Genomic DNA, 13,983 nt, shown 5'->3' with positions numbered 1-13,983 from the left:
CAAAATAGTTATTATTTAATGTACTACAAGGCTAGCAGATGGCTATGAACACAATGCAAACGCTTAATGTGGCATAATAACAGATTAAGATGATAAAGACAATTCAGTAGGTCTAGCCTATATGTCTTGTTGCTGACTCAACATATATACAGACCAGCAAATATGAACGTGCATTATGAAATGCATTAAGTGATTTTAAAAGGATCAACTCCATACAGGCAAACAGACGAGTACAGAACGCAGTTCGTTAAATTGTACATTAAACGTTTTCCTCCCTATAGAAAATCATTATAAATAAAACACATAATGTAGCTTAATGGACAAAGATAGTGATGTAATCGAGTTGTAGACTGTTTATTCTATATGCAAAAATGCTTAACGTGAAACTTTGCACGTTGCGTTTATTCACCACCACAGCTTCTTGTCTCCAATGGCAACAAGCACGATTTGTGTCGATTGCAAGTGTCACAGGTAACAGAGAGTGCAAGTAGCGATTGCAAGTGACATTATAATTTCGTTTATTTTTTCTTGTCTTCGTCACCTGGCTACTGTTAAAAAATGTTGGGAAATTCAAACAAAAAATAAAAATAAAACAATAAAAATCAATAAAATAAAAAATAAAGACTGCAAGTGATGTCACTAGCGTAAGTGCAAGTGTCTGAGAGTGCAAGTCTGAGAATGCAATTCTGAGAGTGCAAGTGCAAGTCTGCAGCCAGACCCATTTGGGCCAATCAGCACTTTTCATAACGATAAGCTTTGTAAAAAATCCATGCGTTTCAGAAAGGCGGGGCGTAACCCATTAAAGCTATTTTTAGTCACAGTGCCATTTAACTAAAATTGTGAAATTTTTGTTAATAGGCATTCATTTTGTTGGCAAGGCTTTAAAATGTTATTTTTACCACATGGTGACATTTTTTCAGTTTTGGCCTATAAAGCAAATACTCGATTCCTGTTTTCTGCTTCTGCATATTATAGATAGTTTTTTTTTTTTTTTTTTTTTTTTTTTTTTTAACAATAATCTGCCATGGGTCTTCTTTAAAATTAGAACAAACTTAACTTTGTGCTCCCAAGCCTCAAATTTTTTATGACATTTTCTTTTGACATATAATTTTTTGTACACAATGTACCTATGTAAGGGTTAAGCGCAATAATACTCCCACACTCCTTAGAACACATGAAATGCACATATATAGCGATTTTATTATATAAAACATGTTTTTGTTATATTTACCATTAATTGCTCAGCTCCACCTGTCAGTGATAAAGCACCCCCTCAGCACCTGCATTCAAAATTATCTGACACCGCCCTGCAAATGAAGGCCAGATCCAAAGCTTGACTGTGTGATGCTGATAGGGACCAGTGATCTCCCAAACTGTGAGACACACCCTCTCCAGGGATATGCCTGGACTTCACCATGCATGAACCTGCATGTTAACCTCCTTACTTCTTTAGAAATGCATTTACACACAAGTATAGAAATAATGACTACTGAGGTGAGATGGCTCCCTACATGTGGAAGAATGTAAAAATCTATAAGATCAGTTCATCTCAAAACTGTTGCAACTGACCAAATCTTACAATCTGTTTTTTATTTTTTTTAACTTTACATATAAATCCAAGAACTCCACACACAAAATGCAAAATGTCACATATATGTATATGTTTAAGCGATAATATGTTGATAATATGATATAAATGTGTATATATATATATACACTATACCAGTCAGAAGTTTTTGAACAGTAAGGTATTTTTATATATATATTTTTAAAGAATTATCTTCTGCTCACCAATCCTGAATTTATTTGATCAAAAAACAAAAAAAAACAAAAAAAAAACAGCAAAAGCAGTAATAATGTGAAATATTTTTAGTATTTAAAATATCTGTTTTCTGTTTGGATATATTTAAAAATTTATTTATTCCTGTGATTTCAAAGCTGAATTTTTAGCACCATTACTCCAGTCAAATGATCCTTCAGAAATCATTCAAATATTCTGATTTGCTTATTATTATTATTATTATTATTATTATTATTATGTTGAAAACAGCAGAGTATAATTTTTTTCAGGTTTCTTTGATGAATAGATAAATCAGTTTCTATTGAAATCTTTTGATCAATTTAAAGCATCCTTGCTAAATAAAAGTATTAATTTCTATAATTTCCCCAAAAATAAAAATTATACTCACTCCAAGCTTTTGAATGGTACAGTATATGTATAATGTTAAAAAAGCTTTTATTATTTCAGATAAATGCCTGACCTGGATATTTCTATTGGATCTTAGGCCTACTGTTCAAAAAATGTTGACTGGTAGTTTATGTATATAGCGTAAGTATCACACTTATATCACAACTTGTTTTGGATGAGATTAAACTGTCAGGTCTGACAATATTGTGTAATATTTTACTTAAATCTAGCTTTGTTCGCATTGCCCCATGGAAACCTTTATGAACAGACTTGATTGACTTGGTCAAACAATTGTGGGGATAAATTTACGTTTTATTAAAAAGTATCAACGTATTCAATACTCATAGCGCATGCACACATTAGGATAGGTTAGATTCCTGCCTCCGTTGTGAGTCCCTATCAAGCACTTTACTGATTCAACTAGCCTACTCTCTTCTCCTCCTGCCTGGGTCTTTGGCCCGCATCACTCACCACAGAGAATGCCTATTCTTGATAAATCTGCTATGAAAACGTGAGACGTTGGTCTCGTACTCTATCGCATACGTTGTCAGTGTTGTGCGCTTGCTTAGTCCTTTGTTGTGATAAACAGTAAAGTGCGTTCAAGCACCAGCCAAGAGTGTGTAAAGAAATACCCTTTGTGAGAAGCAGTTAAATCAGCGGGAGTTAAAAGCAGATCGTAAGTGTATTTATTTCTTGTCTCAGTGTTTAGCGCAGTTGGCGTTGCTAGGTAACACTTGTTTGTTTACTGTGTTGAGACGTGCTGCGTTTGGTCTTGTTCTCTATCGCATACGTTGTCAGTGTTGTGCGCTTGCTTAGTCCTTTGTTGTGATAAACAGTAAAGTGCATTCAGCTGAATTCAATTTCCGTTTTGTCGGGTTTAAAAAAGATTAGTATACTGCGGGAGCGGTCGCGGCAGCCCTCCAGTTAAGCCCTCCTCGTGTGAAGACCGTAGAGTGTAAAGACCATCGACTCTACCGTGCGACTCCACAGAGCAGGGACACAGACAGGGAATATAAGTATTGTTTTGATTAATCTTTTTTTTTCTCCTTGTTTAATTTCTCAGTTTCAGTTGTTTTTTGTTTATAACCAAATCTTACTATGTGTTTCCAGATCCCTACTATCACTACCACTCGCAAACCACACATCACACAATGTAGACAGCGCAATCTTAACAACCTGCACACTTTGCCTATCTGCTAATACACTACTTTCTTTTTCTATTGGTCTCTGGAATTGCCAGTCTGCTGTAAACAAAGCCGATTTCATTACTTCTATTATTAGTCATTCAAAGCTTCATCTCATGGCCCTAACAGAGACTTGGATCAAACCAGAGGACACTGCTACACCTGCAGCACTCTCCAATAATTTCTCATTTTCCCACTCCCCCTGTTTGACTGGAAGAGGTGGAGGTACTGGTCTGCTCATCTCTAATGATTGGAAATTTAATCCTTTACCATCTTTGGGTATCAACAGCTCCTTTGAATCTCATTCAGTTACTGTTACCTACCCTTTTAAAATACATTTTGTAGTTGTCTATCGACCCCCAGGACCACTGGGTAACTTTTTAGATGAATTAGATGTGTTGCTCTCAACCTTTTCTGAGGATGGTACTCCCCTAGTTATGCTTGGAGATTTCAACATCCATCTAGATAAACCTCTGTTTGCTGATTTCCACTCTCTGCTTGCCTCTTTTGATCTCAACCGAGTGTCAACTACTGCTACTCACAAATCAGGCAACCAACTGGACTTTATTTATACACGACACTGCTCTACTGATCATGTTCTGGTTACTCCACTGCACACGTCGGATCACTTCCTCCTCACTCTTAACCTCAACATGGTCCCTGACACATCACTTACCCCTCCACATGTCATCTTTTGGCGTAACCTACACACACTTTCTGTCAGGGTTCATAGATATATGGTGTCATCTTGTTGTCTGTGTGTAGGTTGCGGGGTGTATCACCTGATTGTTCCGTGTGGGCGTCGCCCACTGATTACTGATCAGCGGCAGCTGCGGCTTATTACATCTTGCCTATATTAACGCCTTGTCTTTCGTCTCATGTTTGTCAGATCGTTGGTTGGAGTCCTGGTGTTTGTTCGTGTCTCTCGTGTTGTTGTTCCTGCTCTGGATTTCTCGTCGCTGTTTCCTGTTGCCAGTCCGTTCCTGTGGATATTCGTTCTGGAATTCCTCGTTCATCACTTCACCACGGACACCACGGACACCATCGCCCATCAAGGTCCCTGTGTAGCCATCTCTCCTGCTGCTTATTTGTCTTGTCATTTCATGAACATCTGACTTTATCTGGTGGGAAGCTCTATTAAAAGAGATATTAACTTGCATTTGCATCCAGTCTTCTTTTCCGTGACACTTTCACCCTCCCGGCTATCTGCTATGGTTTCATCTTCACTTCCTTCCCCTAAACTGTTTGCATCTTTGGACGCGAACAGTGCTACTGATACTTTCTGCTCCACTCTTACATCTTGTTTAGACACTGTTTGCCCCTTATCTTCCAGGCCAGCCCGTAACACCGCTTCTGTCCTTTGGTTATCTGATGTTCTATGCAAACACCGTTCTAAGCTTAGAGCTGCTGAAAGGGTGTGGCGCAAGTCCAAAAATACTACTGACCTTATTGTGTATCAGTCACTCCTATCTTCTTTCTCTGCTAATGTCTCCACTGTTAAAATGACATACTACCATAACAAAATTAACAAATCATCTAACTCTAGCATGCTTTTTAAAACATGTTCCTCACTTCTTTGTCCTCCTCCTCCCCCTCCTGCTTCATCTCTAATAGCTGACGACTTTGCAACGTTTTTCATTAATAAAATTAAACACATTAGTGCACAATTTTCCACACCACAATCAGTCAAGCTCTTATCACCAGCAAACTTACACTTATTTACATCCTTATTGATCCAATTCCATCCCATCTCCTTCAAGCCATTTCTTCTGCAGTTGTACCTGCACTCACTCACATCATCAACACTTCCCTTCACACTGGTGTTTTTCCCTCATCATTTAGACAGGCACGTATAACTCCACTACTTAAGAAACCCAAACTCAACCCATCTCTTTTAGAGAACTACAGACCAGTTTCCCTTCTTCCTTTCATTGCAAAAACACTTGAACGAGCTGTGTTCAAACAAGTATCTACATTTCTCACACACAACAATCTCCTTGACAGCAACCAATCTGGTTTCAAAAGTGGACATTCAACTGAGACGGCCTTGCTCTCAGTTGTTGAAGCTCTAAGACTGGCAAGAGCAGAATCCAAGTCTTCAGTACTTATCCTGCTTGATCTGTCCGCTGCTTTTGACTCGGTTAACCACCAGATCCTCCTATCAACCCTACTGGCAAATGGCCTCTCAGGAACCACACTTCAATGGTTTGAGTCTTACCTATCAGATAGGTCCTTCAAAGTATCTTGAAGAGGTGAGGTGTCCAAGTCTTAACATCTAACTACTGGGGTGCCTCAGGGCTCAGTTCTTGGACCACTTCTCTTCTCTGTCTACATGGTATCATTAGGTTCTGTCATTCAGCTTTTCATACCACTGCTATGCTGATGACACTCAACTCTACCTCTCATTCCATCCTGATGATCCGACGGTAGCTATTCGCATCTCAGCTTGTCTAACAGACATTTCTTCCTGGATGATGGACCATCTCTGCACCCATTTACCTAAATTTGTTACTTCAGACTTATGTGCCCTCTAGAAGCTTGCGTTTTGCAAGTGAACGTCGCTTGATTGTGCCATCCCAAAGAAGCACAAAGTCACTTTTACGGACTTTTAAATTAAAGGTTCCCTCCTGGTGGAATGACCTCCCCAACTCAATCCGAGCAGCTGAGTCCTTAGCCATCTTCAAGAATCGACTTAAAACACATCTCTTCCACCTTTCTAATTTCTTCCACCTTTCTAACTACCTTTCTAATCTTTTTGTATTCTATTTTCTTTTCATTTATTATTCAATTGTATATGTGTGTGTATGTGTAAAGACCCTTAACTAGCTTGCTCTATTCTTTTTTTTCTTTTTTATTCTGTTTTCTTTTTATTTATTATATTATTTAAAATCCCATGCTACGTGTACTGTGTTATCCTAATTGAGACTTGTTATAGCACTTATATATCATTGCTCTTTTTGTTGTTTTTGATTATTTCCACTGTCTTCATCTGTAAGTCGCTTTGGATTAAAGCGTCTGCTAAATTAATAAATGTAAATGTAAAACGTGGGAAAAGCTGATGAGGAAGAAATTGGGGTTGAATCAATTTATATAGGCGAAAAAAATACTTAATTGCTCCATCTATAGCACATTGTGATTGGAAGTTTACAAATTGGATGTTGCCGATTTTTGTGGTTGTGGTGTTTGAGTGTCAGGTTTCAGAAACTGTGTGAGAAGTAAAGTTTTTGTAAGTTGAAAAAAACAAACAAACAAACAAACAAACAACAACAAAAAACTGTAATTGTGGTGAGAATGTAATCTTGTTGTCTCCAATGTTTAGGAACAATTAACTAAAATCAGCAAAATTAAACTTTTAAAAGTAGTTTACAGTAGATCAGTGGTTTATAAAGCAGCACAGCTTTTCTTGCAACAAACTTTTTTTTCCCATCAAATAGTCATCAAATAGTGTATTTAGTGTCAATTTATATGTTCATGTTTAATACTGTCACAATCATTTAAAAAAAAAAAATACTGTTCAGAAAATGAATAAATAATTGATAAATAGGCCTAAATATTTTAGAAAAGATATTGCACCTTTATAAGCTTCAGTGTAGTTATCTATTATTATTATTTTCTTAAAATAATGTGCTGCAACATTACTTATTTTTAGAAAGTGTAACTTGATATAATTTAACTAATAATTTAACTTTAATTTAACTTCTGCAGCTGGCCTCATATTTTGGGTGGGTGGGAAGATGCTTCAGACAGGGGGTTGAAGGGGAGATTGGTTTGGTGAAATCACCTTGATTCCATGCAGTGAACCTTTGATGTGCCTGAAGCTGACTTGGCAAGCCCTGAGCAAATCATATGCCTTAAAACTCAAATTCAGCTTGACATACTGAAATCATAACCATATGCAAGAATTCCACCTTCAGAAACACTGTGGCTCCACAGAGCTGGTGGACGAAGCATTAGCCAGGGATAACAAAAAGCAGGTTAGATGAAGATGGGAGTCTGAGGAGAAGATGGAGGTAAAGGGATGGGACATAGCACGAAACGAGAAGGGGGGTTCAGGAGGCAGATAGTGCATAAAAGGTTTGGTTAAGAATCAAATAAAAAATTTCTGAAGAGAGCTAGACTACCTAAAATGGAAGTGAGATTAGAAGTCGAGTGAGGTGAATTTTAGAGAAAGAAAAAATTTGTGAGACTCAGAGGTTTGACTGACTGAAAATACTTGCACTAAAAAAAACAACTGATAGCAGCTCTCAGTGATATGTTTCGGGTCCCCGCTATAATAGCAGCAACATTCACAAATGCTTACAGAACAAGCGGGAACCCAGTGTGCCTGTAGCTTTCTCTGTTTCAGTTTTATCACGTGATAGAAAGTCTAAGGCCATCTCAAGCCGAAGGGCAAACTCATCTAATCTGTGGCCTATTATGCATCAAAATGGAAGCTTTAGCATAAGTTCTGCCAGGAAGACTCAATTGTTAGCGTCACCTATTACCTTTTCAATCGTCCAATCACGTTCTAATAATAGAAGTATAAAAGAACCTGTGCTTACACTTGTCTGAGTTTGCAGATGCTGAACACGTCACTCGATTGCTCGCGTTCAGTTGCCGACCAAAAAAAAAAAAAAAAAAAAAAAAAAAAAAATGTCTCAAAACTCGCAATACATTTGTGATTACTCCGACTCCGACAATGAAATCGTCCCGCCATCTCCTGTTACCGCTCGCCGAAGTTCGCGTTTACAATGCCGCACTTCACCATGGGCTCAGTGGTCTTCGGAAAATATATACAAAGCTCTCGAAAACGCCGGAATACCAATAAGCCAAGGTCTCTCAAGAGAAGATATACTTTCCCTCGCCTATAACACGCTAGGCTATCCCCCGGTTCCTACCCAAACAACTCCAAAACCTTCAACATCGACAACTCAGACAAAACAATCCGGAAGGAAAAGAACGGCTAAATCATCTTCACCCGTTCCCGCAAAAAGAACATCACAACTTGCCAGAGCTCCGTCTCCACCTCAATGCATCGAATCCACCGATACAAATCTACATCTCATCTCTGCTGTTCAAAATCTCTCCAAAACAGTCAAAGAACTACAATCAAAAATGACTAACCTCGAACATTCTTTTACCAGTTCCCACTCAAGTACAGATCCGGCAATACACTCCTCAGCTATTCCACAATCTCGTCCTCCTCCTTCTGGAATTAGTAACTATCAGAGCATGCCATCGACTTCAGCTTCCTCGCCACCTTCTCAGCTCACTATCCAGACGCCTTTTCAAAATGTCTCCGCTTCACCGGCTTCCTCAAACTTCAACCTTTCCACAGCAACTCCAGCACAAGCATTCGGTAGGCGTTTTGTTCCACCAGCCGCCGCAACAGTGTCTAACCATTTAAGAAGCAATATCATCCAAGGTAAGGACATCAATCTTGCTACCTTACTGCTTCCTTCGCCTGCTGCCGACAGGAAAATGGTCGACTGTGGTGACGTGGCAGTACTTCTTAAAACTTCCGATCCCCGTTTACAACGAAATCTCTCGTTTGGCGAATTCGTCATTGCATTCAGTATTTATAGAGACATTCTGTGTCAAACATACCCCGAGAGAAGGGAAGAGCTAGATCTTTATCTATCAATGATGGCGGACTTCAGTCAAAGATACGGGGGAACTCTATTTTACGAGTACCACAAGTCCTTCTCAGCAAAATCTGCCTCCTTTATCTCACTTTTTAATTCAAGACTAGACTGGTCAGTTACCGACACCGAACTGCTCGTCCGCCATTTCGGAGGCCAAAAGAGCTTAACATGCGCTATTTGCAGCGCTCACGGTCACAAGGCTTCATTTTGCCCTAAAGCGTTTGCTAGTAACGCTCCAGCCGCTGTCCACGGTCCTGAAAATGTAAGCCTCTCTTCAAACTCCAGAGGTCGCTCTACTACGGCAGAATTCAATAACGTACCTCTATGTTTTCAATTTAATGAGGCCGTTTGTTCTTTTCCTAACTGCAAATTTGCTCATATTTGTAGTGTTTGCAAGGATCCACACCCGAAATCTGTTTGTCCACGCCGGTACAAACCTGCACCCCGAGGGAAAACCCTAATTCGGAAAAAATTTTGAATAAACACCCATCTACTCCTATTAATATTCCCAACCTTTCAAGCTACCTCTCTTCTCACCCCGATCCGGTATTTGTTGATTATTTAATCACCGGTTTGTCCCAAGGGTTTCGGGTGGGTATCCTCTCTCCTCTTTCTGCCTCTTTTGTTGCAAAAAATTTGCAATCCGCAAGACAGGAACCTGAAGTGGTGTCAGTTCTTTTAGATAAAGAGGTTAATAAAGGATATGTTATCGGCCCCTTCACTTCTCCTCCTTTTTCTCCTTTTCGGATTAATGCCATCGGCATCGCAACTCGCAAATATTCCGGTAAAAAACGTCTAATCTTTGATATGTCTTCTCCACATTCCTCCAACATAGCTAGCGTTAACGAAAACATTCCCCTAACACCTTTTTCTCTTCATTACGCTACGGTGGATAACGCCATCCAGTTAATAAAATTAGCTGGTCCTGGCGCTTGGTTAGCCAAAGCTGACATTACCGACGCTTTTAAAATTATTCCAATTCACCCATCTGATTGGCCGTATTTTGGAGTGAAATGGAACTCAAAATTCTACTTCGCTGTGAGGCTGACGTTCGGTTGTAGAAGTAGCCCGCATATTTTCAACAGTCTCTCAGAAGCTCTGTGTTGGATTCTACTGAACATCTGTAAGCTTCCTTTCGTTTTGCATTTACTAGACGATTTTCTGCTAGTCGACTTTCCATCTTCACAATCTTCCATCCTTAGTATTCTTAAACAAATATTTAGCGACGTCGGCGTTCCACTCTCTGCCGAAAAAACATTAGGCCCTTCTACTTCGTTAGAATTCTTAGGCATTTCCCTTGACACAGTCAAAATGCAAGCTTCTTTGCCACAAGAGAAACTCCTAAGGATCAGGTCATTTCTGGAATCTTTTTCCTCTCTACGCTGCGTCACGAAACGAGACATGCTCTCTCTGCTCGGTCACCTCAATTTCGCCATGAGCATCATACCACAAGGCAGAACATTTATCTCTCGGCTGTTAACTATGGCCCATTCCGTCCAAAAATTAAGCGATCCGATCCAGGTAGATGACGGTTGTCTCTCCGATATAAAATTTTGGACTCAGTTGCTTAATGATTGGAACGGTATTTCTTTCTTTTACAATGACGCCTTTGAATCCTCCGCAGACCTTCATTTATTTACCGATGCTGCCCCATCCATCGGCTTCGGTGGGTTTTTTCGAGGGCAATGGTTCGCAGAGAAGTGGCCAAACAAATTCCCTAAGAAAGAATCAGGTTCCGTGTCTTCTGCGCTCTACGAGATTTATCCTCTGGTAGTTGCTAGTGTAATCTGGGGTTCAGCGTGGTCAAGGAAACGCATTTTGCTGTTTTGCGACAACGAAGCCACTGTTGCCATTATCAATAAAGGCAGGTCATCGTGCCAAACGATCATGCCTTTTTTGAGGCGTTTAATCTGGCAATCCGTCACTTTCAATTTTATTATTAAAGCTGCTCATATACCAGGGCACTGCAACGTTATTGCTGACGCGCTCTCCCGCTTTCGTTTTCAGACGTTCAGACGACTTTGCCCTTCAGCCAATACAGAACCAACACCCTGCCCTCCCCTATCAGCAACTATGTTAAATTAGACGATTTGCAAAAATCAGCTAGGCATTACATGTCTAAAGGAGTTGCTCCTTCAACTTTTAAAGCTTACACTTCAGCTTGGTCTTCTTTTCTAATGTTTTGCTACTCCTTTCAGATACCTTTATTTCCTATTCTGGTTACCACGGTTTGCTCGTTCCTTGTTTTTAATTTCGAAAATCGCAATTTAAAAATTTCCTCAATTCGCAGATTGCTCGCTGGGATTCAATTTTATGCTAAATATTTTAATCCCGATTTTCCAAGTCTCTTCACTGATTCTTCCGTTAGATTACTGCTCAAAGGCTTCGCTAAATCCTCTACGAATTCCCCCGACAAAAGGTTGCCTTTTTCTTTGCCTCTGTTGCAAAGATTAATCCTTTCCCTACGCAATGGCCTTTTTTCCATATACTCCAATATTCTGCTAGAAGCAGTGTTCTTAACTGCTTTCTATGGATTTATGCGCCCAGGCGAATTCACTTCAGCATCTAAACGTTTTGATCCTGTCCGTGGTCTCTGTCTCTCTGACTTACATTTCTCTCCTAACTTCTTTACACTTTTTCTTAAACACTCTAAAAATGACTCTTCTGGTTCTGGTGTTTCCATAACAATATCCAAAATAAGCAATAATTTCTGTCCCTTCACATCTATGATTAGATTCCTCAAAATTCGCCCTAGATCCTCAGATCACTCACCTCTATTCTCACTCTCTAACGGAGCTCCTCTTTCTAAAACCTGGTTCAGATCTCATCTAGTTTCTGTCCTTAAAAACTGTAGCCTATCCCCTTCCCTGTATACTGGACACTCATTTAGGATAGGAGCAGCTACTACAGCAGCCGAACGCGGCGTTCCTACAACAGCTATTAAGATTCTGGGAAGATGGTCTTCCTCCGCTTTTGAGTCTTACATAAGACCTGACCTTAAGACCATCCTCGAAGCTCAGCAAGCTCTGCAATAATAATTCAGGTAAATTCCTATGCAACTACTGGTGGTGGTGCCATGCTCTATCTATCTGTCAAAGTACAGTTTTCATAATTCATGCCATGTATTAGTTGCGTTGTTCTGCGTCACCTTGTCTATGTGTGGCTCAGTGTGGCCTTCTCTATGTGACTCTGCGTGGCCTTGTCTATGTGGCTCAGCGTGGCCTTGTCTATGTGGCTCTGCGTGGCCTTGTCTATGTGGCTCTGCGTGGCCTAGTCTATGTGTGGCTCAGCGCGGCCTCGTCTATGTGTGGCTCAGCGCGGCCTCGTCTATGTGTGGCTCAGCGCGGCCTCGTCCAAGTGTGGCTCAGCGCGGCCTCGTCTTGTGTGGCTCAGCGTGGCCTTGTCTATGTGTGGCTCAGCGTGGCCTTGTCTATGTGTGGCTCAGCTTGGCCTTGTCTATGTGTGGCTCAGCGTGGCCTTGTCTATGTGTGGCTCAGCGTGGCCTTGTCTATGTGGCTCAGCGTGGCCTTGTCTATGTGGCTCAGCGTGGCCTTGTCTATGTGGCTCAGCGTGGCCTTGTCTATGTGTGGCTCAGCGTGGCCTTGTCTATGTGGCTCAGCGTGGCCTTGTCTATGTGGCTCAGCGTGGCCTTGTCTATGTGGCTCAGCGTGGCCTTGTCTATGTGTGGCTCGTCACGTGTATAAAAAAAAAAAAAAAAAAAAAAAAAAAGAAATATATATATATATAATTAATAATTGGAACCCTATTATAAACTGTTAAAACAAGTTATTGAAGTTTTCATGTCTATCATGATTGTTCATTGCTAATTATTTTATTTATTTATTTATTCATTTTTCTCTCTTTTAGGTACGTCAAGATAGACAGCCGGCAAGTATATTAATTTTCCATTTCTGGGGGTAGGCTCCATTCCAATAGAATTATTCTTCCACTAGTTTTTGGGGGTCGGCTGCGCCCCTGCCTTCATCTTCAGGCAGGAAATACTGAATCCGTACCCTCGGACAGCTATTTACGAATGGGGCCTACGCCAAATACAAACATACAGCTTGCTGGGTCATAAATAAATGTATGAATTGTTTCAATATCTTCTCCGAGTCTTTCTGGTAGAAATGGAAGCTTTAGCATAAGTTCTGCCAGGAAGACTCAATTGTTAGCGTCACCTATTACCTTTTCAATCGTCCAATCACGTTCTAATAATAGAAGTATAAAAGAACCTGTGCTTACACTTGTCTGAGTTTGCAGATGCTGAACACGTCACTCGCCACCACCCACCCCTCCACCACCAAGATTGGCTCCTCCCTCAACAATAACAAGCATCTTCCCTCCATCTCCCTTACCACCACAGGATGTTCTTCCCCTCCAACCATACCACCACCACCAGGATGGTCCCTCCTAAAACGTCACGGGGGTCGGCTGCGCCCCTGCCTTCATCTTCAGGCAGGAAATACTGAATCCGTACCCTCGGACAGCTATTTACGAATGGGGCCTACGCCAAATACAAACATACAGCTTGCTGGGTCATAAATAAATGTATGAATTGTTTCAATATCTTCTCCGAGTCTTTCTGGTAGAACTAAGATTGATGTAAATACACAAAGCACTGCCATCAAGTTAGCACTTTTAAACATTCGCTCACTAAAAAAACAAACAAACAAAAAAAAAACATTTCTAATCAATGACTTTATAACCACAAACAATCTGGATTTTATGTTTCTAAATGAAACATGGCTAGAAGACAGCTGCAGTGCAACAATCCTAAATGAAGCAGCCCCTCCTAACTTCACTTACATGAGTGTTTGCAGGACTGTTAGGAGAGGTGGGGGTGTAGCTGCTCTATTTAAAGATGTCTATCAATGCAAGCAAGTGTCATTTGGTCAGTACCTGTCTTTCAAATATCTAGGAATTGTGCTGAAAGGTGCCCCACGCATTCTGTTTATTATTATTTACAGGCCTCCAAAATACTCTCCAC

General features: G+C 40.3%; 1 protein-coding gene and 1 pseudogene across 3 annotated transcripts; one reads left to right on the top strand and one right to left on the bottom strand.

Moving 5' to 3' along the window:
- LOC113099010 (zinc finger protein basonuclin-2-like) overlaps positions 1 to 13,983 on the bottom strand; it is a 233,811-nt pseudogene that overhangs the window by 101,039 nt on the left and 118,789 nt on the right.
- On the top strand, positions 7,948 to 13,560 carry LOC113099011 (mucin-5AC-like). Of its 3 annotated transcripts, none has more exons than XM_026264065.1 (2): positions 7,948 to 8,776; positions 12,864 to 13,560. In XM_026264065.1, exons 1-2 carry the CDS (start codon positions 8,005 to 8,007, stop codon positions 12,875 to 12,877), a joined length of 786 nt encoding a protein of 261 aa, XP_026119850.1. In that variant the 5' UTR covers positions 7,948 to 8,004; the 3' UTR covers positions 12,878 to 13,560. The 3 variants fall into 3 exon arrangements, with proteins under 3 accessions (XP_026119850.1, XP_026119849.1, XP_026119848.1); XM_026264064.1 differs by lacking the exon at positions 7,948 to 8,776 and adding an exon at positions 11,088 to 12,039 and having other exon boundaries at positions 13,257 to 13,560; XM_026264063.1 differs by lacking the exon at positions 7,948 to 8,776 and adding an exon at positions 11,088 to 12,039.

The sequence above is a fragment of the Carassius auratus genome, unplaced genomic scaffold (assembly GCF_003368295.1).
Source record: "Carassius auratus strain Wakin unplaced genomic scaffold, ASM336829v1 scaf_tig00216830, whole genome shotgun sequence".
Lineage (NCBI taxonomy): Eukaryota > Metazoa > Chordata > Actinopteri > Cypriniformes > Cyprinidae > Carassius > Carassius auratus.
The sequence above is the reverse complement of the archived record's forward strand: the minus strand, read 5'-3'. Positions and strand labels throughout refer to the sequence as shown.